At 42.4% G+C, this 27,440-nt stretch overlaps 1 protein-coding gene across 1 annotated transcript; it reads left to right on the top strand.

Annotated features, from left to right (window-relative positions):
* On the top strand, window positions 1-27,440 carry FAS (Fas cell surface death receptor). The gene is made up of 9 exons (XM_014522432.2): window positions 1-145; window positions 15,512-15,680; window positions 16,458-16,595; window positions 21,655-21,766; window positions 22,662-22,720; window positions 23,192-23,266; window positions 23,399-23,457; window positions 25,051-25,075; window positions 26,515-27,440. Exons 1-9 carry the CDS (start codon window positions 116-118, stop codon window positions 26,895-26,897), a joined length of 1,050 nt encoding a protein of 349 aa, XP_014377918.1. The 5' UTR covers window positions 1-115; the 3' UTR covers window positions 26,898-27,440.

The raw sequence follows: 27,440 nt of genomic DNA, 5'->3' as shown, positions 1-27,440 counted from the left end.
GAAGTGCTCTCTCTAGGTGGTGACGGCGAGAGGGCAGCTACTCTTATGCTGCTGGGTTACTTTCAGTTTGGAAGACAGTATTCTCAAGGGCTTATCTGGGCATAGCACTGACAGCATGATCAAGAAGCTCCTGGTCTCCTTTCTTGTAAGTCCTGTCTCCATTTCCTTGGCATTAGCCCTTTCCCTGTATAATCCTGTCAAAGGGGGAGGACAGTGGCCAGTGGGACAGCGAGCATCAAGAGAGCTGCAGGTTTGCCCGCTGTCCCAGTGACAGCAAAGAGGGCTGTCCGCCTTCTTCCTCTATATTCCAAGTAGCTGTGCAGGGCCCTCTCTCCCACTCAGTTTAAGAAGAAAGACTGTAATGACGTCCTGTTTATCTGTAAATATCTCTCTGAAATACAGACAGAAAGACGCTACTAACTGCTTTGAAATGAAATCCAGGCCACTGCCCCTTTCTCTCACTAAAGGAAGCAAGGCAAGTGCTGGCATACACTGTACAGTATTTATTTATTAACATTAAACCACTCACGAGCATTAACGCTTTATAGAACTCATGAGTAAAGCAGTTCCTTCATTGAACAGTTAAGTCTAAATGTCATTTAGGCACAGACAGCCTCATGTAGGAGACAGAGTCGTCTCCTACAGCTAATAGGAAATAATCCAGTAAAGGTAAAATGAATCCTGACGTGTCTTCATAAAAATCACATTGCATTTCTGTGAAATGATACTAACTTTCAGTTCAAGCTTTGTTTGCTTTGTTGCACAACAGGGAAGAAAAAAAACAGAAAGCCTTTAGAGCTCCTTAAGATACATAATGAGTAACTCACAGACTATGTGACTGATGCATGTTTTCTTTAATGCATTTTTTTCCATAGAAGTTAGGAGAATGTTTCCAATGTTTTACACTGTTAAAAATGCTGGGGAACAAAACACTTAAGGAGCCTGGAAACTCCTCTGTGCTCCCATATTTTTGAAGGACGATGGCAACATTTTACCTGTATCTTTCTGTATTGTGAAGAAATGCTGAAAACCAAAATTTATTTGTTTATCCTTTACATATACTTATTTACATTTCACACTGCAACAAAAGATAACTTGTAGAACTGGCATAGAGTCCTCATTTAGATGAATTATGTGAACTTTTTTTTTGGATGCCAACTTTTGTCTTTTGCAGTTCCGGTTTTGAAAGTTTGCCGACTACACCCAGTTACCACCACAATTTGTTAGTATAAACACAACGGGATAAGCCTAGTAGCAGTCAGTAAGTACTGAGTCCTAAATTAACTGTAAACTACAGAACAAGACTGAATTAAGTAATATTAATGGCAAAATTATTATTGATACCAATTGGGAACAGGATTAGACCCAGAAAATGTGCTTTCATGTGTTCATAAACGTATTCATTATGGCTCCAGTACCGCAAAAATGTACATGTGCTTGACTTCAGTACCATGAGTATCACCTTGAAAACAAAGGACCTACCAATGGATTTAAAGTCTATCACATGCTTGAGCATTTGTTGGATCAGGCATACTTTATTCCCTTTTCTATAGCATGAGAAGCATTAGCAGAGAAAATTCCTTTTTAATGGTGCTTAACTCTTTAATAATGGGTGATCATAATTGCATAAAGCTGTCTCCACCTGCTGTTCTCAAGGATATATAGATCCATGATGGACCACAAGGATGCCACAAGATCTTTATAAGGGTGTCAGTCAATATTAGCACTGTTAGGTGTGCAAACACCTACACGTGATTGACAAGATAAACCCAGAGATTTTAAGGAGGAATCCATAGTGTCAAAAACATTCTGACCTATTGGCTTTCTTTGCAACAGAAAAATTGCTCTGTTTCTATAGACAAAAAAAAAAATGAGTGAAAGTTAAGACCTGGTATTTTTCAAGGGGTGCCTTGAGTCTAACAAGATTGATATAGGTTCTGAGATCTTTTTACAGGAAGGTCACACAGATATGGAATAGATTTTTGCAATGTTGAAGCTAAAAATAAGTGGTAAAATTATTAAAAACTCTTAAAATTACTGTATCAGTTACCACAATGTGGATGCAAAATTAATTATGTAAGGTGATTAAGTAACCCAGGTTTATTCTGAACTAACAAATGCAATGCCCTGGCACAAACCCACAAAATATAATTAAATAGAAGGAAGGATTCTTGGCCAAAAGAAAAGGAGCACATTTTATGCGTCAGTACACCGGGAGAGAAATGTCAGTAGTATACCAATGGCAGAGAATACTCCAAATATATATAAAAAAATATATCCATCCAACTTTATTTTATTTAACAAAATAAAAGTGGTGTGAACAACTTATCTGGACACTGCACCCTTCGGTGTACACAATAGGCCGATGTTTCTAGCAGTGTTTTTCTATGTGCTATGAGAGGAAGTTGCTTTCACAATTATCTGCTATTCCAGTTTACCCTGCTTTTTATAGCATAGAATATTATCTGTTTTTTAATACAGCCAGCACAGAATGGAACTTACTCATTTTCCTACAGAAAAACATTGATGTAATATAGTGGATTAGGTCTTCAGCTTGCAAATAACTCCACCAAGTAAATCTACATATCCAAGCAGCGTCAGGAACAATCTTAAAATCTAAGGGGGGACTAGACCTGCCTTTGTAAAAAAAACATAAATGCAAAGCATAGACTATTCTAGCACACAAACTGAATAGTAATCGATTCTTATACTTTCAAAAGACAATCAGACACTAGCCAGTGATTTCTGGTATATATAGTGAATTTATGTAATAGGCAGCTAATTTCTGAGAATTTAGGTGAGATCCATATTGTATGAGGTAGGCTCCTGATACAATATTTGAATGCAAGACCTTTCCAGGATGCAGGAAGTGGTATTCAACCCACTGCAGAGACTTACATATACATTTTTAATGTATATACAAGTACTACAAAAAATTCAGTGGGATGACTCATTTGTGTGAAATTAAGTACAAGTGTCATGCAGTTTGCATAACTGAAGTCTGTATTTGAACAATGCTTTACCTTTCATTTTCTAGAATGAACCTCTATTTCTTTTTAGCTTTAAGGCAACTCACTAAACATTAGGGCTGTGCGAAGCTTCGGTCCCTGATTTGATTCGGCGGAGTTCTGGCCCAATTTGGTGGCCAAATCTCTGAATCCGAACCAAATCAGGAAACTCTTTAATCTCTCTGAATTGAATCAGAACCCTCCGAATCAATTTGGAGAGATTCAGAAAGATTCGGACATAGACACAGCTTTAAATGTTTTTTCTACATACCTCTAGGTACCAGGCGGCTTGTCAGCACTGTGATGGTGGGTTGGATGGAGCTTGCCACAGAAACATGAGGGGGCTCCCCATCGCGCTCAGCAGTGGACCTGGAAGTGGACCAGAAGCACTTCCGGTCCACTTCCAGGTCCACCAGGCAGTGTGCTGGGGTTCCTCCCGCACTGCCCCAGAGACTGGTACCTCCTGGGTCTGAGGGGGCACCCAGGGTACCCCTGCAGCTGATTGCTGAGCTGGGTGGTGCGAGTGGGGGGCCCAGGGCTCTCCCCAGTGGACCCGGAAGTGGACCGGAAGTACTGTCAGTCCACTTCCAGGTTCACCGCCAAGCACACAGGAGGCCCCCTGTACTCCTGTGGGATGCTCCATCCACCCCAGCATTGTAGCATTCATAAGCCATGCCAAGTACCTCAAGGTATGTAGAAAAAAAAACATTTCAAGCTGTGTCTATGGCCAAATCATCAATTCTCTGAATCAGCATTGAATCTTCAGATTCGGATTTGGCTGAATCAAAATCGGAGACAGTGGTCCAAATCAACCAATTGAATCACTGTCCCTGAGTTGGGTTGAATCTGAATCTCATACAGCCCATTTCACACACCCCTACTAAACATCTGAGTTATGTACGGACATTCGGGGAGGTTAAATTGGATTCAAAATGGCCACCTGATTTAAACTGAACTCATCCCATTGCCAACCTTACACTTACAAACTCAGTTTCAGTGACCAACAATCAGTCTAAACCTGTAACTATACAGAAGTTCCATGCGCACAAGCTGGTCTAAAAATCACAGAATCTGGTTTAAGATAAACCTGGGTCTATGTGGTATCAGTCTTAATTAGATTTAGGTCAAACTGGTGCATGGAACTTCTGTGCACTTCCCCTGTGCAGCCCAAGGGCTGGGAAGACTCAGCCACTGCCCACAGCCTGGAGCTGCTCTATTCATTTCCCCTTTGCCCCTGCACTGGTCTATTATTTGCCCTCTCCAGCCCCTGGCTCCCCACCATCACCAGCCAGCCCTCTCAACCCCCATCCCACAAGCCACTTGGGGTGCAGCTGCTTTTATTGGCATTCACCACTGCTGGAGCTGGTGGGAGTAGGGGCGGGAAGGGATGGAGATGTAGGCTTGCTGGGGGTGACCCCACCCCACCTGCAGGTTGCACTCCCCCCCACCCCTTGCGGGTCATGCCTACCCCCTCACCCCATCCGCAGGTTGTGTCTGCCCACCTCCCCCTCGGGAGGGGGGCGGGGGGGGTCGCATCTACCCCCATCCCCCAGAAGATCCCTGATCCTGTCCAGCCTGCTGGACTTCCAACTCCCCAGTTAGCCCCCCCATCCTGACTTACCTGATATCAAGTAACCATTTTAAATCAATTTAACCTCTCAAAAGATGAACTGTAGTTAGCTGCATAAATTGGGGAAAACAGAACCCCCAGGATCTTTTGGGCAAAACAGATATTAAGTTTGCTCTGTTTGGTCCTTCTGCTTGGACCTATTGCTGCAAGTGAAAGGCACATGATATGGGTATGTGTTATTACCCCTCATTTCCCAGATGGAGACTGAGATTAGAGATGAAAACTGACAATCTCAAAGTTGGTCACCCTTTTGAGTACTTAGGAGTCCAGTGTCGATAGGCTCCATTCATTGCTGTTGAAACTGCATGCTCAGTACCAAGGAACAGATGCCAGGAAATTATGCTACCTTAATTCTGTTGATTTGAAAGAAGATATACTATACATTTTCCAGCTGTGTTGGTTCTCATGAGGAATGCCATGAGGAACTGTCCTTTAGGCCTGTGCAAATAGGGAAGCATTCAATTCGGATTTGGATTCAGATTCAGCCAATTCGGATGACAGTGATTTGATTCAGAGATTCAGATCACTGTCCTGAATTGATTTGGCCGAATCGACTTCAGAAGATTCAGCACCAATTCAGAGAGATTTGGTGATTTGGATCAGCTGGGGAGAGGCAGGCACAGCTGGGAGGCTGCAGGTTCTCCCATAGCGCCTCCAGGTGTGCTTGCCACTCCTCAGGCAGGGGGTGCCGCAGGAGAAGCCCCCATGGCTGTCCTGCCAAACCCCATCCCCTGCCCAACCCCAGCCTAGTCCCGGCACTTAAAAAAAAATTAAAATAAAAAGCCCAGCACTAACTGGCTGCAGGAGTGGTTCTTGGGGCCTCTGGGCACTCATGGCAGAGCCCCCCCCATGCAGTGCAGGGCACTGGGGGGCAGCAGAGATCACCTCGCCTGTCTGGCACCTGCATGGCAGCTGCCTCATGGTGCAGGTGCAGTGCAGCTCAGCAGGGTGCTGCGTGCTGTCTGGGAACTGGGGCCATTGGGCTGAGTGCTGCCAGGCTCCAGCTGACATGTGGAGCCACCCCAGCTCCAGACATCGCACAGCACCCTGCTGAGCTGCACTGCACCTGCACCATGAGGCAGCTGCCATGCAGGTGCCAGACAGGCGAGGTGATCTCTGCTGCCCCCCAGTGCCCTGCACTGCATGGGGGGGGGGCTCTGCCATGAGCACCCAGAGGCCCCAATCACCACAGGTGCAGGCAGTGAGTGCGAAGCTTTGGGAAAAAAAAAAAGTCCTGCAGTGTGGAGGTGCGGGGTGGGGGCACGATGCAGGCATGGCTCACTCTGGGCAGCAGCAGGGCATAGTCCATGCTCCCAGCGCTTGGTACCTGATGCGGGATGCAGGCATAGCAGTACTGGGAGAAGGGACTATGTCCTGCTGCTGCTTACCCACTTCCGCTGCACCCATGTCCCAACCCCCTCCGCCCTGGCTGTGCAAGCGGTAGCAGGGCAGAGCCCCCACTCCCAGCACTGCCACACCCGCATCCTGTGCCCCCACTCCCCCTTCCCTGAGTAATGAACTGCCCCAGCCCGGCTGGGCAGCTTGTCCCAGCCCCAATCCCTCCCTCCCTCACGCCCCTTCCCTTCCCCCTCCCCCAAGCCCAACAGACTTACCAGCTGGAAGCAGCTGTCAACTAACTGCCTGTTTAGTCTATGGCCAAATCTCCAAAGCAGCCGAATCTTTTCCAATGCTTTTCCAAATCGATTTGGATACTTCAAATCAATTCTGAGCTTTTAATTGGATTCCCAATTTGATTCGGATTATGCGATTCAGTCCCCAAATCGGGTCGAATCTCCTCCGAATCAAATCAGGTACCAAAGCTTCTCATAGCCCTACTGTCCTTTCTAGTAGTTCCGATACTAAATGTATGCTACAGATTGTTGTGGGAGAAAATGGCGAAAGTTAAGAAATGCTACAGGAAACCTACTATCACAAAGATCTGTTTCAACTAAAAATATTCAAGGATAGCACTGGATTATTTGACTAAATAGAAAAGCTATTATTCTGTTCCATCCTGCTAGGGCTCATGCAAGGGATTTTGATTATGCAGAACAGAGCATCATAAAATATGAAAAGAAAGGCTCCTATATTTGTTTGCCAATTACCAGGAGTAATCACAATCAGAACACAAATGAAATTTCCAGTCACACAAAGCAAGCAAATTCCCTTCCCTTTTCTTTAATTCTTTTGAAAATCCTTAGCTATGCTGAGTGCACTTATGACGACTGCAAGAAAGGCAGCTGAGTTCTGGATACATGAAAATGTTAGTCCAAAATGGGACAGGAAATTATTGAAAAAGAGGAGTATGGATAAACAGGACTACAGGAAAAAGCAGAGACTTTCTTTTGAACTTGATGGATGAAGAAATCAGTTTAAAAATTAGCTGTACGCAAGAAAGGCTTTGCATGCAAACATGGTCCTCATACTCCTACAGGGCTATATCACACCCATACATAATGCAGCCTCTTTCTGAAACTTTTTAATGGGAGGAAGTTTTCCCCAAGCAAAATCTCTGAAGTCAAGTAAACAAATCAATGCATCATAAGGGATCCACTAAGTCTTCTGTGGAATATAGTCGATTTGAAGCTATATGGCTAAGGAACCTGTAGCTGGTGCCTGCTCTTGGACGCACTTCTATGAGACCTCCCCAAAAGAACAGTGGGTTCTAGAAAGATGTTAATGAACAGTGCAAAAAGAACGGAGCTCTGGAATCTGGCCCTAACTTGTGATTCTCTTTGCGGTTTCTAGTCTGTTGCCTCTACTGAGTTCATGCTTACCATTTGAATTTTCACTGTAAAATGGGTGTGTAGGAAAAGAATAAAAACAGCTTGAGTCATTTTGGGGTAAAAAACATTTTGTTCTCTTTCCATAGAAATCTAATTAATAAAAAGCACCTATCATCCCCTTGGGGTCTATATGCAACTTCTGTTATTTGTCACGGACTACTGTTATTTGTCAGGGAGTACTGTTATTTATATGGGTACTAACGAGGAGTTGAATGGTGTTTAAAGTGTACCACAGATGAGAAAATTGACATAAGCATGTTCTTTTTAATTAGTAATAAATTTTCATTTTATCACACAGCCATCTTGTAGTGGCTATCTTGTGGGAGGGGCAATTCTAAGAGACTCAAAAAAAGAAGAAAAAGTTATGCAAAAAATAAGAATATTACATTGTAAAAAAGGCATATCAGATAGAGAGCACTGTATGAATATTGTACAAAGTTTCTGTGGCAGTACCTCTGTAGACCTATGAGGTTACTTGAAGAACCACTTCTGAGAAATGTTTCACTCTTCTTGTAAATATATGAGGAAGCTCTTTTAATTATGTATGGTGATAAAATGCTTCTCTATACTCTCCATTATATTCCCCTACTGTGTCTACTAATGTATTGTATACAAGAACCTGGGTGAAACGCAAAACATTCGTGCTTATTGTGGTAATGAGAACACATTTAACAGTGGCGTAAAGTGGTTTGTCTGTCATGCTTTGTAGGTGTTATTTAGATAGTTATTGCTTTGATCACCCATTTACCGTATTTCCTCCTCCATGATTTACACTTTTTTTTTCTTTTCATGCTCATTTTTATTTCAGCAGTAACCTTAACTTTCTGTGCCTATAGCCATATGCCTTTTATAGTCATACCAGGGATAAATTTGGACCAGTTGATCTTGATTCTTCATACACACTCCCCCTTTTCCATATATTTCTAGGCCTTATTGTCTCCTCCTCTGCAAAATGTTCCACTGTGCTCATGCCTGCTTTTTCCCCTTTAAATGTGTTGGACCTATTACCCCAGTCACTGGTATAAAAGCACAGTAAGGAGATCTGACAGCCTTTCTAACTGACTATCTCAAACTACAAGCTTTCTTTTTTGGATTGTGGTTTTCCAAACCCTTCTGTGGCTCGTGCGGAAGGAAGTCAATAAGCGCAGTTGCAGGTGCTATGGCAGCCTGACCCCTCACCACAGCCAATATTTCTCCTACCACCACCATATCTGATCCACACCCAGGCCAGAAATGCTCCTACAGCACTCAGAACTGGCTGGAAAGGAGCAGCTCCTGGTTCACTCTGCACTTCTTCCTCCCTCTCCTTACAGTCCCTCTGTTGAGGGATAAGTACTACTGGAGCTAAGTGCCTAATTGTTTTAAAAAATGCTATATAGAGTTTAGAGTGTAATATTTTAGAAGCAGCAGCTCAGATGCAGATGAAAAATCAGACCTATGAAATGAAGCCAAAATAGAATATTCTACAAATGTAAAATACATGAACAGAAAATGCCTTCCCTCCTTCTCAGAGAGGCTGTCGTACCTACCATATGTGGAAGCAATAACCTAGATACATGAGCGACCCTTGAAAGGGTTAAAAATTTTAGCTCGAGGAAATGTTGCATTGTAGTGACGTGTACCTATGATTTACTTTCACAAAACGTGGTGCTGTGTGTAAAACAATTATTTAATTAATATACAGCCCAGTAAAAAATATTTTCAAACAGTGCATTTGTCTTTCAAATTGGCCTTATGTTAAATGTATTTTTCTTTTTAAAAATTAATTTTTTTTACAATTACATGGGAAATTCAAATACCTTTTTAGTACCTAAAATTACGAGAGGCTATTGAAATAATTCAAATTATTTTTTAAAATGTTTAAGCAGTATATGTTTGCTAGCAACATTTTAAAGGAAGTCAAATTACAGAACCTGGGGAAGTCACTGGCTAGTCACCTGGAAGCAGGGTTTACTAAAGCTGATACACAAGCTTTTGGCAGCTGTGTCTGCTTCTTCATTTTAGATTAGCTGAGTTCAGAAACTAGTTTGTTCAAATATCAGAAACTGAGGAAGAATGAAAAGGTTTTTTTCCCCCCCAGTTTATGATTTAGAATGGGGTGTGACAAGGGAAGATCTACTAATTCTAAAATCTTGGGCTAACTACAGACATTTAGGGAGGTTTAATCAGATTCAAAATGACTGTTCGATTTAAATTTAGCTCATCCTGATGCCAACCTTACACTTACAAATCTGGGCTGAGTGACCAGCAATCAGTATAAACTTGTAACTGTACAGAAGTCCCATGCACACAAACTGGTCTAAAATGTGCAGAACCCAGTTTAAGATAAACCTGGATCTATGTAGTATTAAATTTATTAGACTTAGGTCAAACCGGTATGTGGAACTTCGGTACACTTCCCCTGTACAGCCCCAGGGCTGGGAAAACCGAGCTACTGGCCCCAGCCTCAGGGCTGGTCTTTTCCCACACCCCTCCCACCTTGCACTGGGCTATTTTTTGCCCTCCCTATCCCTTGCTCCTTCCCCCATCCCAACCAGCCAACACTCTCAACTCCCATCCCACAAGCTGCTCGGGGTGCAGATGCTTTTATCAGCATTTGCTGCTGTGGGAGCCAAGCAAGTTGGGAGGGATTCATATATTCATAGATTGTAAGGGGCTGTAAGGGTCCTCGGAAAATCATGGGGTCCAGCCTCCTGCACTAGGCAGGAAAGACTACTGGGGTCAGGTGACCCCAGCAAGGTGACCATGCAGTCTCCTTTTGAAGATTTCCAGGGTAGGTGACTGCACCACCTCTGGAGGGAGCTTATTCCACAGTCTGGACACCCTAACTGTGCAGAAATGTTCCTAATGTTCAGCCTGACACGGTCTTCCAGGAGTTAGTGGCCATTACTCCTGGTTTTCCCCAAGGATGCCCTGGTGAACAGTTGTTCACTGAGCCCTTGATATACTCCCCTAATGTAGCGGTAAGCTGCTACCAAGTCCCCTCTCAGCCTTCTCTTTTTTAGGCTGAAGAGTCCCAAGTCCTTTAGCCTTCCTCCTATGGCTTGCCATGCAAGTCTCTGATCATATGGGTGGCTCGTCTCTGGACTCTCAAGCTTTACTACATCCTTGTTAAAGTGTGGTGCCCAGAACTGGTCACAGTACTCCAGCTGTGGTCTCAACAATGCTGAGTAAAGTGGAAGAATCATTTCCTTGGTTTTGGTTGAGATGCATTGATTGATCCATGCCAGAGTATTATTTGCCCTGCTGTCTACAGCATCATGCTGATGGCTCATATTCATACTGTGGTCTATTATTACCCGTAGGTCCCTTTCATTCATGGTGCTCATCAGTTTGGTACTGCAAAGCCTAGAGGTGTGTTAGGGATTGTCCGTCCCCAGGTGGAGCACTTTACATTTCTCGATGTTCAGCTTATCTGGCTTTGATCCACCCAACTTGCTAGTCTGTCTAGCTCCGTCTGTATCTGCAGTCTATCTTCAAGCGTGACCATGCTTCCCCATAACTTGATGTCATCCGCGAACTTGGCCAGTGAGCTGTTCACCCCAACATCCAAATCACTGGTAAAGATGTTGAATAACACTGGACCAAGCACCAACCCCTGAGGGACACCACTGGCCACATCTCACCAGGACGACACAGATCCATTCATTAAAACTCTCTGGGTCCTACCCCACAGCCAGCTTCCTACCCACCTAACTGTCAGGCAGTTAAGCCTGCAATCCTCCAATTTTCTCATTGGAACATCATAGGATACAAGATCAAAGGCATTTTGGAAGTCTGTATATACAATGTCAACCTCCTCTCTCTTATCCAGGTGGCAAGTTACCTGGTTGTAGAAGGGGTATAGGCAAGTAAGGGCAGGAGGAATAGGAGTGTAGGTTCACTGGGTGGGGGGAGCTCAGGGGTTGCACTGGCCCCACCCACCTCACCTGTGGGTCACACTGCCCCCCCCCACCCCTCATGGGTCCGGCCTCTCCTCCATCCCCCAGCAGACCTCCAGCATCCCTGCTAGTCCCCTTCATTCTGATTTACCTGATATCACACAGCTATTTTGAATTGATTTAGCCTCCCCTTAACACCTCTGAATGTCTATATTTAGCCTTAAGGGAGAACTTGACCAGTAAGTTCAATTCAACACAAGTAATACTTTCTTTATATACTCAATTAGTTTTAAATGGAAATATGCTTTGATAAACATTTTTCTTTTTTGTCCAGTATATTTAAATAGAAGTTTACCTTACTAATAACATGTTTCCTGCATTCTAATCAGAATTCAGTATTCATTCAATACCAAACCAACATAAATGATTATAAATAAGAAATGTTAGTTGACATTTTCTAACATAATAAAATATAAAAAATTAAGCGTCTCAGTAAATGCATGTTAAGCTACATGATTGCATGGGCATGGCATATCTTACCCACTTGTCAGATAAACCAAAATACCAAATATGATATAAAGTTTATATTCATCTGCAAAATATAGCTGAATAGTTAACAGTCACAAAAATCAACCTTTTATTTGGAAATTAATTAAACACAAAACAAGATTACAATTACCAACTAAAATCAAGGTTTCCTGTTTGCTGTTTCAAATCCTGAAAAAATATGAGATTTAAATATTGTTGATTTAAATCAATTCACAATATAAGAGATAGCCTGCAACTTCCTTTTATACTACCACAGTCTCCACAGAGCCTTCCATTCAGTAAAATCATCTCTCAGCAGTTTCCACCACCATATGCACGACCCTCCATTTTCAAAGAGGACAAAAACACTATTAAGATTTAAACAGACAGCTCTACCATTTATTTAAATAAAAGTCTCTGCCTCAATTTCAAGGCAGAAGAAATAATATAAATTAAAGTTAAATTGGACCACAAATTCTTTGGAACAAGCAGTCTTCATTTTTCTGTCTTCTACAGTATCAAGTACATTATCAGAATTTCACAGATAAGATCTCTTCTGTATTTTGATAGTGTTGGAGTGATTTTGTAATTGTGATGGTGCAAGAATTATGCAAGAGGCAAGGATTTTTGCAGGGGATATATTTATTGGATCAACTGCATGGTTGGGATAAAGTTAGATAAGCTTTGAATGCAAGGCAGTCTTCATCAGCCTCTGATATTTTAGGTCCCTGATAAAAACCACGCAGCTGGTCCAATAAAGATATCACCTGCAAAAATCTTTGCCTCACAATTAGATAAGAAATGGATGTTCAGAGTAAAAGCAGAACTTAAGTAAGTTGCATGTGTGTGTGTTTCCATATAAGAATATGGTTCTTAGTCAAAAAATACTCTATTTCAGTATATGGCACTCTCTAGAAAGACATGTACACCTCAGCACATATCCAAATCTTTACAAAATTCTCTACAATCCAATTCAGGCTGTAGAGTGGACCACACAGGACCTTGATCTCCAGAGAAACAAAAAAGGAAGACTATTTTTGTCATATATTTATACTGAATATTAAATACAGCTAGAGTGGTGAGTGAAAACCCCAAAAAGGACAGTAATGGAAATAAGACTTTTTTTGTTTAAATTTAGGGCTGTGCGAAACGGAAGCATTCCATGTTGACCAGCATTTCAACGTTTCAACAGAACAGTGTTTTTTCGACTTTTGTTTCAAGTCGAAATGGCTGTTCCGTTTCGTTCCGTCAAAATGTTTTGCCGTTTCAACCGTGTTTCGCTGTTTCACCCATAGGATATAATGGGAAAGGTCAAAACAGGCTATAACTTTGTCATTTATGGACTGATATGGATAAAACTTGCAGGAATGGTAGTCCCTTCTGAGGCACGACACGTGACACCCTAGTTGTGAAGTAGTTTTTCCTAATGTTGAGCATGAAATGATCTTCCAGGAGTTTGTGACCATTGCTCCTAGTTTTCCCCCAAGGGTGCCCTGGTGACGAGTTGTTCACGGAGCCCTAGATGTACACTTCTGCTGTAGTGGTAAGCTGCTACTGAGTCCCCTCTCAGCCTTGTCTTTTTCAGGCTGAAGAGCCCCAGGTCCCTCAGCCTTTCCTCGTATGGCTTGCCGTGAAAGTTTCTGATCATATGGGTAGCCCTTCTCTGGACTCTCTCAAGCTTTACCACATCCTTGTTAAAGTGCGGAGTCCAGAACTAGATGCAGTACTCCAGCTGCGGTCTCACCAATGCTGAGAAGAGCCAAGTAGAGCAGGAGAATCACTTCTTTGCAATGGTGTTTGTGGAGATGCATCAATTGATGCATACCAGCATATTGTTGGCCCTGCTAGCTACAGCATTGCACTGCCAGCTCATGTTCATACTGTAGTCAGTTATTACCCCCAGGCCTGTGGTGGCAAGTGATGGGGGATCTTCAGTCCTGCTGCCTAATAAAAGGCAGCAGTTGCACAAGCACCCATGTCATGAGTTTTGCCTGTCAGCAGCCAGAGGTGCAGGGCTGCAGAACCCAGAACCCCTGTACCTATCTCCTCGATAGGTGGTGGGCTTCGTGGCCTCAGCAGGGGCTAGCATGCCTGCAGCTTTCACCCTGCTGCTCCTGAACACACACAGTGTCACCCATGTCATGAGTTTTGCTTGTCCGCAGCTTGAGGTGCAGTTTCCCCCAAACCCCTGCACCTATCTCCTTGAAACTTGGCCTTAGCAGGGGCTAGCACACTTGCAGTTTCAACCCTGCTGTGGCTTAACACATACATGTGACATGAGTTTTGCTTTCAGGATTTTGGGGTATAGTTTCCCTGAACTCCCTGCACCTAACTCCTTGAAACTTAGCAGGCTTTGTGGCCTCAGCAGGGGCTAGCATCCCTGCAGTTTTGACCCTGCTGTGGGTTAACACATACACATGATACAAGTTTGACTCTCAAGACTTTAGGGTGCAGTTTCTCCAAATCCCCTACACCTATCTTCTTGAAACTTGGCATGCTTTATGCCGTCAGAAGGGGATACCATTTCTACACGTTTTATCCAAATCTGGCAAGAAATGACAAAGTTATAGGCCATTTCAGTATTCCCCATTATAGCCTATGGGCGAAACGTCGAAACAGCATTGAAACAGCAAAACATTACGACTTGCCTTGTTTTGTTCCGCGGCTGTTTCGACCACATCCATTTCGTTTCAATTTTGCTGTTTCAACCTCGAAACAGGTCAAAACAGCGTTGAAACAAAACTGGTGGTGAAATTTCGCACAGACCTATTTAAATCCCAGCAAAAGATGATAGCTCAGTACATTATATATGTGGCCATAAATAAGGTAGGCTGGATATGAACCTTATAGACTAATTAAATATAAATAATATATATAAAGAGCATAAGCTTTCGTAAATTTGAGTTCACTTCAATCAGATGCCTAAGGGGTCTTATACATGTGCAGGGAGGTTGCTTGAACATACTGTAATTACAGCACATCAGAGCAGACTTGTTTAATCATGCCTGCTGGAGTATGGTAATTACTGTGCTCCAGCAGACTCTAGTGTCATGTGTATCAGTGTCCCCATGCTCAAAAATGGTGATGGGGCACTTTGAACTAAAGCTCACTGCCCTGCTGCCATTTTTAAGCGTGGGGACACTGATACACATGATGCTCCGGGTGCTGTTAATTAGCATGGCTCTTGGAGCTGTGCTAATTAAAGCACTCCTCTCACTCCACCACCTCCTGAAGCATGTCTATAAACACCCTAACTTCATCATAAAATGGCTAACTACCTCTCAGTACCTATAAAAATCATAGCAAGATTTAGGAAAGGTCCCAAACCTGCATATTTGGTCTTCATTATTGCTTAAGGAAGGGCAGATCTAGGCTCAGTATTATGATGCAGTGAAAGCAGTTCCTGGAAACACTAGTTTACTTAGCTTAAAATATACCCAGGTATATCTGTTGAAGACAGAGAGCACCTGTTATGGATCAAATAGATGGACTTACCATAAGCCTACTAGGTATTTCCTTCCAACCTTACATTCCACATACTACTACATATAAGCTATATAATAATGTGATAAATACCAACATATTTAATAGGAATAACAGTCGCAATATAGCACTATCAGGGGAACCACAAACTAAATTTATAACAAGTCCTTGAATAATGTTAATGTTTTATCCCAGGTTTTCAGCTGGAGCACTGGATCACAGCATGAAAGCAATAATACACTTGCAGCACACCCTGCATATAAGATCGCTATAAAGAGGATTATTGCTAAAAGAGAAATTAATTGCAAGTCTGATCAACACCTTGCAGCCGACGGCAAGACCTGTTGTAAGAAGTGTCCACCAGGTAGGTATTATGTTAAGACAATCTACTAAAAGTGAAGAGCTGAGAAGAAATAGCCACCTGCAGCATTATACCCTGGTGCATAATCTACATGATATAGCTTTCTCTAGGATATAGGTATTTCAGAACTTGGCTGCAGCCACATTTCCCACAATGACAGGACTACTTCAACTTAGTGCTCTCATGTAGTTGGAAGTTTGGGCACTGCAAAATGGACTTTCTTGACTGGTCTCTAATTGTTTTTTATTTGGGCTCCTTTTCCTTAAGGGTATACCTGATTTGTCCAGTCTTTACTAACACCATTCCCATTATCTCTTCCAATCCTAACTAGGCTACTCAAATCTTATAAAATGTGCTTCCTAAGCATTCACTAAGTTTATGCCAATAACTTCCCAGGTCACGTGTAAAGTGATTTTAACAGAAAAGTCCAAACACAACTATGTGCACCATAAGGAAGTCAGGAAATACATATAAGCTCTCTTACCCTCAAGACTCTTCTCCATTTGTACACATGCTTTTTCATTCAAAATATCATTTTGCTTGTTAAATTTTCATTCCGTTTCTTCTAAATAAGTTTTTTTTTTAATACAGTCCTGCATATGCTACATTATTAAAACACATGAATGGATACATACCCATTTAAACTATCTACAGCATTTAGGGAATCTTCATCTTGCCAATACTTGTAATTAGAAAATATTGCAAGAGTTGAAGAGAAACCACATCTGTTTTTTTTTCCTGGGAGCAGATATGGCAGGTCTCATTCTTTTTTTTTTTAAGGTACATTCAAAGAGCATGATTGTACAACAGGCAACAATACACCAACTTGTTCACCGTGCAACAATGGAGTTAGCTTCATGGATGAGTACAATTATGTGGAGAAGTGCCGAAGGTGCCAACCATGTGACAGTGGACATGGTATGTCTATAACATAGAAACTTGAGTAATGGAAAAATATTTGATTTTGGGCTAGATTGAGAGGTTATCACAGCACTGAACAAAGGATAGCACATAGTTTACGACATCCTAGGGACAGACCAGTTGGGAATTGTAATCAAAAGTTATTATTTGATACCTGTATCCTTTTATTTCTGTAAAGGGAGGAGAGGACTAAGCCACCCCAACCCTTATCAGGGGAAAGCTTATTTTCCCATTCCCAGAGGCTCAGCTACACATGCTGGCATTTTGAGAAGCAGAAGTATAGCCACTCAGTATTTGCCCACTTTGGAGGGTGTGTAGAAGCCCCCCGGAAGCTGCTCTCCATCTATGTTGAAGCTTGCAATGCAAGTAGTTTATGTTATGACCCCACCCCTGAGTGCAGTACATGGGTATTTACCTAGAGTTACCGCAGTTTAGGTTACAGTGGAAATCTTTTAGGTGTATTAAACAGCTTTAGGAAGCTAACACAAAGCAATCTGAAAACAAGGTTTTCATTTAGTATTTTTTCACAAACTTCCTTATGAAAAATAATAATGCTTGGGGTAAAAGACAGTCAAAATGATTTTTGGACAGAGGCAAGTTTCATCATAGGTTTACTTCTCCTTATGAAATGGTATCTGAGCATGTGTAGAGAGTCCATCCACGAGAACACAACACCTGCTCTCTTCAACGTGATATGTAGTTATAGTTTACTACTCAAGCAACTTTGCAGCTCCTACTTCTCAGACACAAAAGTGCTGCATAAGCAGGCTTCTTTTGAAGTGCTTCAGAACCCAGCACTTGTTCTGAAGCACTGTAGAAATTTGAGCAGTATTATCTGAGGAAATCCTGTTGCAGGTGGCTGGGGATAGGGGGCACAAGTCATATTAAAGGTGAGAATTAGTAGGTTAATTTTTTTAAGGGCTTACAAAGAGCAATTACTTAAAAGTATTGGAGATTCAAAAATCCTTCAACCCTTTGCACCTGACTGTTTATGTCCATCCAGGTACATGAGAGAGGGAGCAAGACCCTTCTCATAATCTCTCATGCCTCTACATGGGACACAGACCCCAACACAGTATTTGATTGCCTCACTGAGCAGAAAGACAAAGACATTTGACCTCTGCTTCTAGGAATGTCTGAAATGCTGCATCTTTGCACTTTCCACTGCCCTGAGCTGTGACATATGCCCATAATTCATCCCTCAGCAATTGCTAAAATTGTTCTTTTTAAGTGAAGCTAGCTATCTGTTTTGGCTTCAAACCCTCCTGTAGACACTTTCAAAACCCCTATAGATACTCAAAAGTCTCCACTTCTTATCTAAGTGCCTACCTGAAACCACTGCCACCTAAGGAAACAAAAGGCCATTACATTAATGGGACTCCAATAGTATGCAGGATCTTAGAACATATTTCAAAAGAAAGAATAAGGACATGAATAAGGATGTGGAAAATGAGATAAAATGCAACAAGGGTTTGCAAAGGTAAATCGTGCCAAACTGACTTAATGTGGTGACCTTCTTTGATAATGTAATGAATTTTCTAGGCAGGGGAAATGTGATAGATCTGATACATCTGTATTTCACTGAACTATTTAATAATATGCTACATGGAAAATTTAGTTAAAATGGAAAAGGTGAAGATTAATACATGAATTGTACAGTAGATAAGGACTCTACAAGAAAGACAACAGGTTCTAATGAAAGGGGAAGCCTTGTGTTGAAAGGAGGCTACTAGTCAAATTCTTCAAGGATCAGTCTTGGAATAGATCTCATTGTTTTTTCACTAGCGGCTTTGACATAAAAGTAGGAGCATGCTAATGAAATTTGCTGATAAAGTTGGGGGTACTGTCAATGAGGGGGAGAATCATCGTGCAGGAAACACTGGATGGACCTTGAAAACTAATCACAATTTTATAATGTTCAGTAATACAAAGTGCCAGTTTGTATCATCAAGGACTAATAACAGGGTTTCTACTAAAAGCTGGGAGCTTTTAGTCTCTCTCACAGAGGAGACACCTATGTGATAGAGCTGTCAAAAAAGCAAATGTGATCCTTATTTGTATCTAGTGAGTTTTTGCTAATAAAGGAAGGGAAGTAGTAATCTTGTACTAGATGATGGAATACAGTAAGTTTATACATTTGTGGATGACAGTAAGGTCTTTGGAAGACTGGATCACAATTCAAAATAATCTTGATAGTTTCTCTAATTTATCTGAAAGCAATAAGATGAAATTCATTAAAGATGAAAGGAACAGTCAAAAGAACAAATACAACATGGGGGATATACAGCTAGCTACTACCTGCAGAACAGAAGAAAGAGATGAGCAAGTTACAAATTAAGTTCAACAAGGTCGAACAGTTATATACTCCTGCAAGACCGTTTCAGGCTGGACATAAGAAAAAATTTCTTTACTGTCCAAACCCCCAAGGTCTCGAATAGCCTGCCATCGGAGGTGGTTCAAGCACCCATGTTGAACACCTTCAAGAGAAATTGGATACTTGTCTTGCTGGGATCCTATGACCCCAGCTGATTTCCTGCCCCTTGGGCAGGGGGCTGGACTCGATGATGTTCTGAGGTCCCTTCCAGCCCTAATGTCTATGAAATCTATGAATGAGTCAACCTTGTGACACTGTTACAAAGAGGCAAATGTTGTATTTACAGGGACGTCATATGCAAGCCAAAGAGAAGTTGTTTTCCTCTTGGTGCTGAAGCTCAGCTGGAGTACTTAAAAATCAATAAGAGTTACCAAACCTGTTAGAAAACCATGCCCCATGTCAGAGACTAAATGCTGAAGAAGTGCAGGTTCTGGTAGACATTCAGTTAAAGGTGCCACTGGATCCGACACACAATCCCAACAGTCGTGCCTCCTGACACGCTACACATGCATTTGCTACACATGCATGGCAGAATACGCAATTGTGGGACTGGGGACCAGATCCCCATCGTGCCATACTGCCAGTGTGCAGGAAGCCCAGGATCATCTAGGAAGTTAGCAGCCAGTCAGCTGATCCCCTGATCCCAGCCTTGGGAGTATATCAAAATCAAGGGCTCCCATGCACCCTCAAAGAACCTTGACTTTGATGTGCTCCCAAGGCTGGCAGTCCCAATCAGCTACCACTCCCAACTTCTGGGGCACAGTGGACTCAAAAACTACAGTGTGCCCTGGAGGCTTGGAACACAGATCAGCTCCTGCCTCCAGCCACAGGGGTGCAAAGGGCTCCAATGTACCCCTGTGGCTCCCAGCCACACGCAAAGCCCAATGTACCCCTGTACACCCCATGCCCCCCCGTGGGCCCCCAGCCACATGCAAAGCCCATGGTAACACTTATAACATCTCTGGACCTTCCATCACTGACTTCAGAGTTGCTGTTCTTAAAGGACAAAACTTTAAAAATGAGTTTGAACACAAAATTGCGGAACACAAAATCATCCAAATACAATTTGGATTCTTATCCCATTCTCTGGACTAGCTGTTAATCCCAGTGCCCCTGAATGTGTTTTAAGTGCCTTGTTTATCCCTGTTGATAAAATCTACCCACCTTTTTTCCTCTCAGCAATGCCCCCTCCCCTATCTCTTTTCTTTCTAATTAAATTGTTTCTTTCTGTATCTATTTACAGCATTTAATGTAGTAGGCTGTTGCCTACAAAAGCTCAAGGAGCTCTCTAAACAAATCAGTTTCAAAGGTACAACCCTACCCTACCTTCAGCCTGACTTCAGACTAACATAACAAACTTTACCTCCTTTATCTACTCCTAAAAAGTATCCTGAAGCCTACAAAATGTTTCTACAGTGCAGAAGCTAATAGAGAATCCCAAATCTTAAAGGCTAGGGACAGAAATTACATCTAAAATGGTGTAAATCAGGGGTTCTCAATTCCCAGGCCACGGCCCAGCTGCCAGTCCACAGCACGGTTGGCTACCAGACTGGACTGGAAGTGGCCACGAACCAGCAAACTGCGGTCCCCCAGAGCTGGGCAGAGAGGCTGCAGCTCCTTCCACAGGGCCTGCAGCAGCACAAGGTTTCCCACACCCTTGCCAAGGGTGTAGGGGTATCCTTACCTGTCTCCCAGCCAGAAATTTTGGCCACAGTTGGCTGTGACCCTGGTCCACGGTTTGCCGGGCCATGGCCACTTTCGGGCCACGGTTTGCCAGGCCGCAACATAAAAGCTTGGGGAACCCCTGGTGTAAGTGATTAGAAACCAGTTCAAATCTGTAACACAACAGAAGTTCAGTGCACAAAACCAGTTTAGCCATAAAAATGAGCAAAACCAGTTAAAGATAAACTTGGATGGATGTAGTATCAGACTTAACTGATTTCGGGTAAACCAGTTTTTTGAACTTCTGTCCCAGACCTTCTCCAGATTCAAGTTAACTCTCAATCCCCAAGGAACCCAAGATGCTTTGCACTTCCCCTGGAATCCCTGCCCTCGCACAGTGGGTGGGCTAGCTTTGCCCAAGTTTTCTGCTCCAGCTGAGCAGGGAAGCATGCTCTAGCATCCCCCAGCTTCTGGTCTGAGCCACTGCAGGTATGTGGCAGTATTTTGGGAATCAAAAGTAAATGTGTGTTCACTTGCTCTTCAGTTCAATCTACGCAGTTTGGACTAGCCTACAGAGATTGAATCAATTCAGCCTCAGGCTTTTTGACTGTCTGTACTTAGCCAAAAGGTATACATATGGACAAAAAAGAAAAACTGCTAATTTTTTTAATATTCATCGCTATGTATAGAAGCAACTTTCAGCAAAACAAAAGTATCTTGCGTAAGCTTTCCTTTTTGTAGTTTCTGCTAAGATGTCTCATTCTTATCTTATCTCATTCTTATCCTCCTCTTCCCAATGTCCTATAATCAGGAGGAGCGTGTATAAAACATGCTCCTCCTGATTATAATATAATAGTATTACAATATATATTAATATTGTAATACTATTATAATAGTGATGCACACAGCAGTAAAGCTACATGAATGCAGCCTGAGAAGAAGAGTTTGCAAACAGTGCACTAAAATGCTCAGAGTATCCGCTTTTTTCTAATATTAACAAACTTTTGGGATTTATTTTAGGTCTGGAAGTTGAAAACAACTGTACCACCACACACAATACAAAATGCAGGTGTAAAAGTGGTTATTTTTGCGTTTCTGAACAATGTACAAAACATTGTGAACCATGTGACAAGTAAGTTTTAGGCCTGTATTATTTCATCAGTTTACTATATAAGATCATGTTCTGGGCAGAGGCAGTTTTTAAGCTAGCTTCAGTGGCACATCTAAGGCACTGTCTAGAATGGTAAAAAGGTGTTTGCTTTTCAAATGATTTAGCTCACAGAACTAGCTCATCTATGGTGAAAGTCCCATCTAATATAGTCAAGCACGCTGTACTTCATTTTGGTGGTCAAGTTATAGTTTACTGAGTTTTTCAGTGATGTAAAGCTAGTTTAGTTAATTCAATTAAAATAAGTCTTTTTCTTTAGGTCTGCACAAGGTTTACAACTACGCAGGCTTCAATTTGCATTCAGTTTCTACAACCACATGGGCACATATGCACTTGAAAGCAGAAATGTGGTAAATCTGCATGCAGATTCTGAGGCTATTTTAATAATTTCCACTTTTAATTTTTGAGCTTTGCCTTTGTTTGTGTGTGCTCCATTAGTCTGAACAGAAGACTGTTTCAAGTTAGCAAGTTACAAAGGAGCAGACTAGTTGGCTGAGGTAATTGTCCTGATAATGATTTTAAGTAGTAAATAATGAATTAAGTAGAGTAAAGCACCCATCACACCTTATGTGTCCATGGAATTGAATGTGCAGTCTGTAAATAAAAATATTCTTAACATAATTTACACTATGACTCATGACTAGGAACTGAACAAAAACCCACAGAGAATTCGCAGCATTGGAAAACTGAGAGGCTCCTTGTTCATTAAATTCAAAATTCTTAATACCAACATATATTAAAGAACAGGATGGTAAGAATAGATGAACGTAGTGACTGCTTCACCCTCTTGACAGACTGAGTTGTTTTTCTACCTTTCCTATGAAAAAAACATTAATATTAGCTGTTCATATTTCTGTAGGTGTGAAAATGGCATTGTTGACGTACACTGCACCCCAACCTCAAATACCGTATGTAAAGGTAATTTTTAAAACTCCTGTGTATTTGATGGTAGAATGCAGCTATACAGAAGTGGCCACTCTGGCCAATAGGCAAATGTCCACACTGGAGGCAGCATGGAGCTGCACCACTTGACAATGCACAAAGTGGAAGAACGTGGACACTGCTTCTGGCTGATGGTAGGTGTAGAAGGAAAACAATCATCTGCCCCTTTTAAAGTGGTGTATAGCAAATGAGCCCCTAGCATGGAGCAGGAGAGAACAGAAACCATGTCTTGTCTTTCCCCTGCACAGTAACTTGAGAAGGGGCAGGGAAAGACTCCCTGCATCTCTCTGCTCACTCATCCACAGAAGGACCTCCTCAATCAGGCCTTCTTGATCCTCCTCAATCAGGCCTTCTTGATCCTGTCTAGGGTTTGAAATGTGTTGTTATACAGAGATCTGCTTCTGTTTGTTACCTTCATGAAAATTTTCTGATGGTCTTTATTATAAGGAAACTTTTGGTGGATGTTGTCGGCACTTATACTACTACTGCCATTGGCTGGAATACTGTACTACTGCTTTCGGCGTAAGTCTCTTTTCTTACACTGAACTGAATCTGAATTGCTTAAAATTAAATGTATCAGGTATCATTCCTGAATTGATATAATTCCTGAATTCTGTACCAGCTTTTAAAGGTCTTCAAATTTGTGTGTTTCAGACAGGAAGAATTACAAGAACTTGACTATTAACCAGCAGTATTCAAAGAATGTGATAGGGGTAAGTACCATTACTTAGCATGGGTGAAATTCAACATAGTCCAGGGTGCTAATATGAGACCATCTGCCTCAGCTAATTCTACACTGGAATATTACAGACCGTTGACACTAGAAAGGAAGAAAATTAACTCTCATTTTGAGTTAATGAGATTACCTGTTAAAAATGAGTTAATGAGCTTCCTTTTTTAAAGGCATGTGCTGCCTTAGGATGCACAGACTAGCAATGCATTCCCCGCAGCTGAGGATACTTTGTCATCCTAATGTTACCCTTTCTGCTTCATTAGCTAATTTAAGGGTGGAAACAGACAGCACCTGACATTTCATTTCTGCCACCATAAAAAAAAAATTCATAGCACAAATGGTGAACAAATAGACATCGCTACCCATTGTCACACCACATCAAAGAAAAATCAATGGCACAACAATAGGTAGTAATAGGCTCTGCTGCTTCATTACTGATGTCTGTTAGCTCTTTGGTGGGAGAACAGATGAACCTAAACTGTTCCTACTCTTCAGTCACCAGGGCTAGGGACAGACATTCAAAAAGCTTGAGCCTGAATTGATTCAATCTTTGCAGATTAGTCTAACCTGGCTAGGCTAAATCAGTTTTGTAACCAGACAGACATCCCAGAAATGCAGAGACATGCCTGCAGTGGCGCAGGCTAGAAGCTGGTGGGGCACTAGAGCAGCCCTCCCTTCCCTTGCACAAAGCTAAGCTGAGCGGGGCGTGGCCAGACCTGGCAAGATGCTGTGATTATGGAGAGTTCCCCTCACCCCGCTCCCAAACAGCCCAGTGGGGAATGTTTATCACCCATAACTCAGTGTTTATCAAGCCATTAAGAAAACAGAGGGACATTACCAGGTACCTGTTGATTCTTCCTTTGTTCCATTTGCCACAGCTGGGAGGTAGCCAACATGTGGACTGCTAACTAATGTGATGGATGGGGAATGCCTGCTTAGCAGAGTGGGGGCAGGGGGGAGGCAGAGGCCAGGCAGATGCCTGGAGAGACTCCAGTCACGGAGCAGGGGGGAGATGCCAGCCATGCTGTGGAGCAGAGAGCCCCGTCCAGCCCAGAGAGCATGCCAGGATGCTAAGGGAGTCTGATTTAATTTAAACCAGCAAGGGGCCCAGGACAGACATTGCATAAACTGGTTTGAGCCAAATCAGTTAAGTCTGATACTACATTCAACCAGGTTTATCTCAAACCTGTCTCAGCCATTCTCAAACTGGTTTATATGCACTGAACAACTGTTTTGTTACAGGTTTAAACCAGTTTCTGATCAAGGGGCAGGTGCTCTGGGGGTTTGAGGACCCCACAAGCACCTGCCCGGTTTCCTGCTTACAGAGAGGCACCCCAGAGAATAGGAGTTCCTGCTCAGTCAGACCCATTCCCCCAGGATCATTGGGGAGCAAGTCTAGCTGAGTGGGAAAATTCCTGCTCCATGAAGGGTGGGACAAGGGGCAATGTGTGTTTTGCCCAATGAAGCAAATCAGCTGTGCTGCAAAACATTATCTAACGAAAGAAAAAGGATAGCATAAGCGAGAAAAACTGCAAAAGGTCTCATTAATACTTATTTCTGTCCTTATTTTCAGGAAGAAAACCCTCTGCTATATACAGGTATGAAATAGACATTATACTTTCTAAGAATTTTGAAAAAATTATGTATATATTGTGTAGAAATATTTGCTAAAGTTTAATGCCAGGTCAGTCTCTTATTTTTCTGACAGCTATTGCTCCTGGGTGATATGCAACCCATCCTATTAATAAACATGAGCTCAAGCACTCTTTGCTTGGACACAACTGCCACCAGTTTTAAATTAGTCTCAACCCCAGCACTGTTTTCAGAATGGGAAAGGGGAAAGAAAATGGAGGGAGTTTGGTCTGGGTTTTTTTTCAGATGGCACTAGAGGGTGGGTTGTGTGGATTGGAGTCCCCCCGAGGTGGGGGCCTCTGATCCCCCCACCCCAATACCCTCCAGCGCCAGGTGGACAACCCCTAGAATGAGCTCCCTCCACTCCCCTTCCCTCCTCCCATTCTGAAAACAGTATCAGGACTGGAAGGGAGGAGGGGCATTGCTAAGTGAAACCAGCTGCAGGCTTGCAGTCAGCATCTGGATTCCCCAACCCTCAGGACCCTAGAGCAAACTTATGTTGGATCCAGGGGATCGTTCTAACCCAGAGCACTTCCTGCAAAGTGCCATGAGTTACAATGGGGAGCTGCAGTTCTGTCTGCATCTTAAAAGTTCTGCCTCAGTAAGGACTGCATGCCATCTACTAACTGATCAGGGCTTGTGGACACAGGTGATATCTTTTATTAGACCAACAAGATTTTTGCAAAAATCTACTAGGTGATGCATGACAAGAGGCATTAGTGACAGGAAAAACTCAGCTCCGCTTGGATCAGCCTTGTGAACTTACACAAACTTCTGGAGACTTCATCTTACAAAATCAATTAAAAGACCCACTATTATTTCAATAAATACACTAACAAGCTGGTTGCCATGTGCAACCAGGAGCTGATGTGTCCCACTTTCACACATTATGGGACTTCTAAGCCAGAGGTGTTCACACTGTATTATAGATGACATAGTAAGAGGACTTGGAGCCCTGGAGATAAGCTTTGGGACATTAGTAACTGGGACATCATAAGCTGGAGTCTAGTGAGGAAAGTATCATCATGGAGTGGTTCATATCCCAGCTCTGAGAAGGCCATAAGTGCTTATTTGTTTAACAGGACTTCACAAACATGAAGTAGAAAAGTAACGGAGAAGGAGGTGATATAGAAAGAGTTGAGGTTTGTAGGACATCACAGGAAAGGAAAATGGAGGCATCCCTGGGCATTTAGATTTCCTGATATGAGGGAAAGTGTAACAAGCAAAGGTATTCCTAATCTGAACTCCATTGCTTAAAAACAAGCATACAACAAAAACTAGACTCACTCACTCTCTGTTTGAGGCTTCAAATTCTTCTTTTATGAAGTACTTTTAAAATGAAAAAGAGTAGTAAAATACTAATGCCATTTTTTTTTTAATTTTCATTTTTTGTGTGTATTTCCAGATATTGACTTGAGCCCCCACATTTCTAGTATTGCAGAGGGGATGACATTACCCCAAGTCAAAACGTTTGTTCGGAGGCATCAAATAACAGAACCAACCATAGAGCGAGTCATTCAGGACAACCAGAATGATACAGCTGAGCAGAAAATTAAATTGCTCCTTAACTGGTATGAAGCCCACGGCATGAAAGGGGCACACAGAACTTTGATCAGCAGCTTGAGAGAACTCAAAATGTGTGCTGTTGCTGATAGTATTGAGGAAAAACTGAAGGCGGCTGTTTCCAGCAGTCAGGAAAACAACAGATCAAATAATGGAACTACTGAGCAAAGCAGTGTCCATTCTTATGGAGACTCAGTGCCACAACAGGAAGCGATTTCTGAATGAACTAAATTTTTTCTTAATATTGTAAATATCAGAAAGCCTTCAGATGTCATTTCTTTGAACAAATTCTGGATACCAAGAGGGTGTATAGGCAAGCATAAGCAACAGGCCTAATTATTGGGGAGATATTTGCTCCTCAAAAGTTCTGAAACATTTCTACTGTTTGCTAAGATCTAGGAATAGAGATCCTGGGATTATGCACAAAAAACTATAGAAGTTCTACCTAAGAACTTACAGTTCATTTTACATCTATCTTACTAGCAGGAACTTGGTGTAAATGGTGTTAGAGGAACTGCAGATTATGAGCACAGTTTCCAAAGAGGGTGGCTAAATGAACTGCTTGCAGTCACCCACGAAGTAAGTGGCACATGAGGGAATGGAGCCTGGGTTGCTTAGGTTCTACAACAGTACCTGACCGACTAGGCCATCCATTGGCAATGCGTAGGGGGTGCACACAGGTGCAGGTGCACCCCCTGAGATGGTGGAGCACCCCCTAAAAGAAGCCCTGCCGATGCTGCTGGTAGTGCCTGCAGGTACCCCCGCTGC

This window comes from Alligator sinensis, unplaced genomic scaffold, assembly GCF_000455745.1.
Source record: "Alligator sinensis unplaced genomic scaffold, ASM45574v1 scaffold557_1, whole genome shotgun sequence".
In the NCBI taxonomy this organism is placed as follows: Eukaryota; Metazoa; Chordata; order Crocodylia; family Alligatoridae; genus Alligator; species Alligator sinensis.
Note: the sequence above shows the minus strand (reverse complement) of the source record. Positions and strands in the feature narration are given on the sequence as shown.

What these genes read in the sequence shown, in the direction of transcription:
- FAS (XM_014522432.2), top strand. Translation starts at nt 116, where the DNA reads ATGATCAAGAAGCTCCTGGTCTCCTTTCTT. An exon ending in AGCTCCTGGTCTCCTTTCTT is followed by an intron (nt 146 to 15,511) that starts GTAAGTCCTGTC and finishes GTTTTATCCCAG; the next exon opens with GTTTTCAGCTGGAGCACTGG. An exon ending in CATTGTGAACCATGTGACAA is followed by an intron (nt 21,767 to 22,661) that starts GTAAGTTTTAGG and finishes ATATTTCTGTAG; the next exon opens with GTGTGAAAATGGCATTGTTG.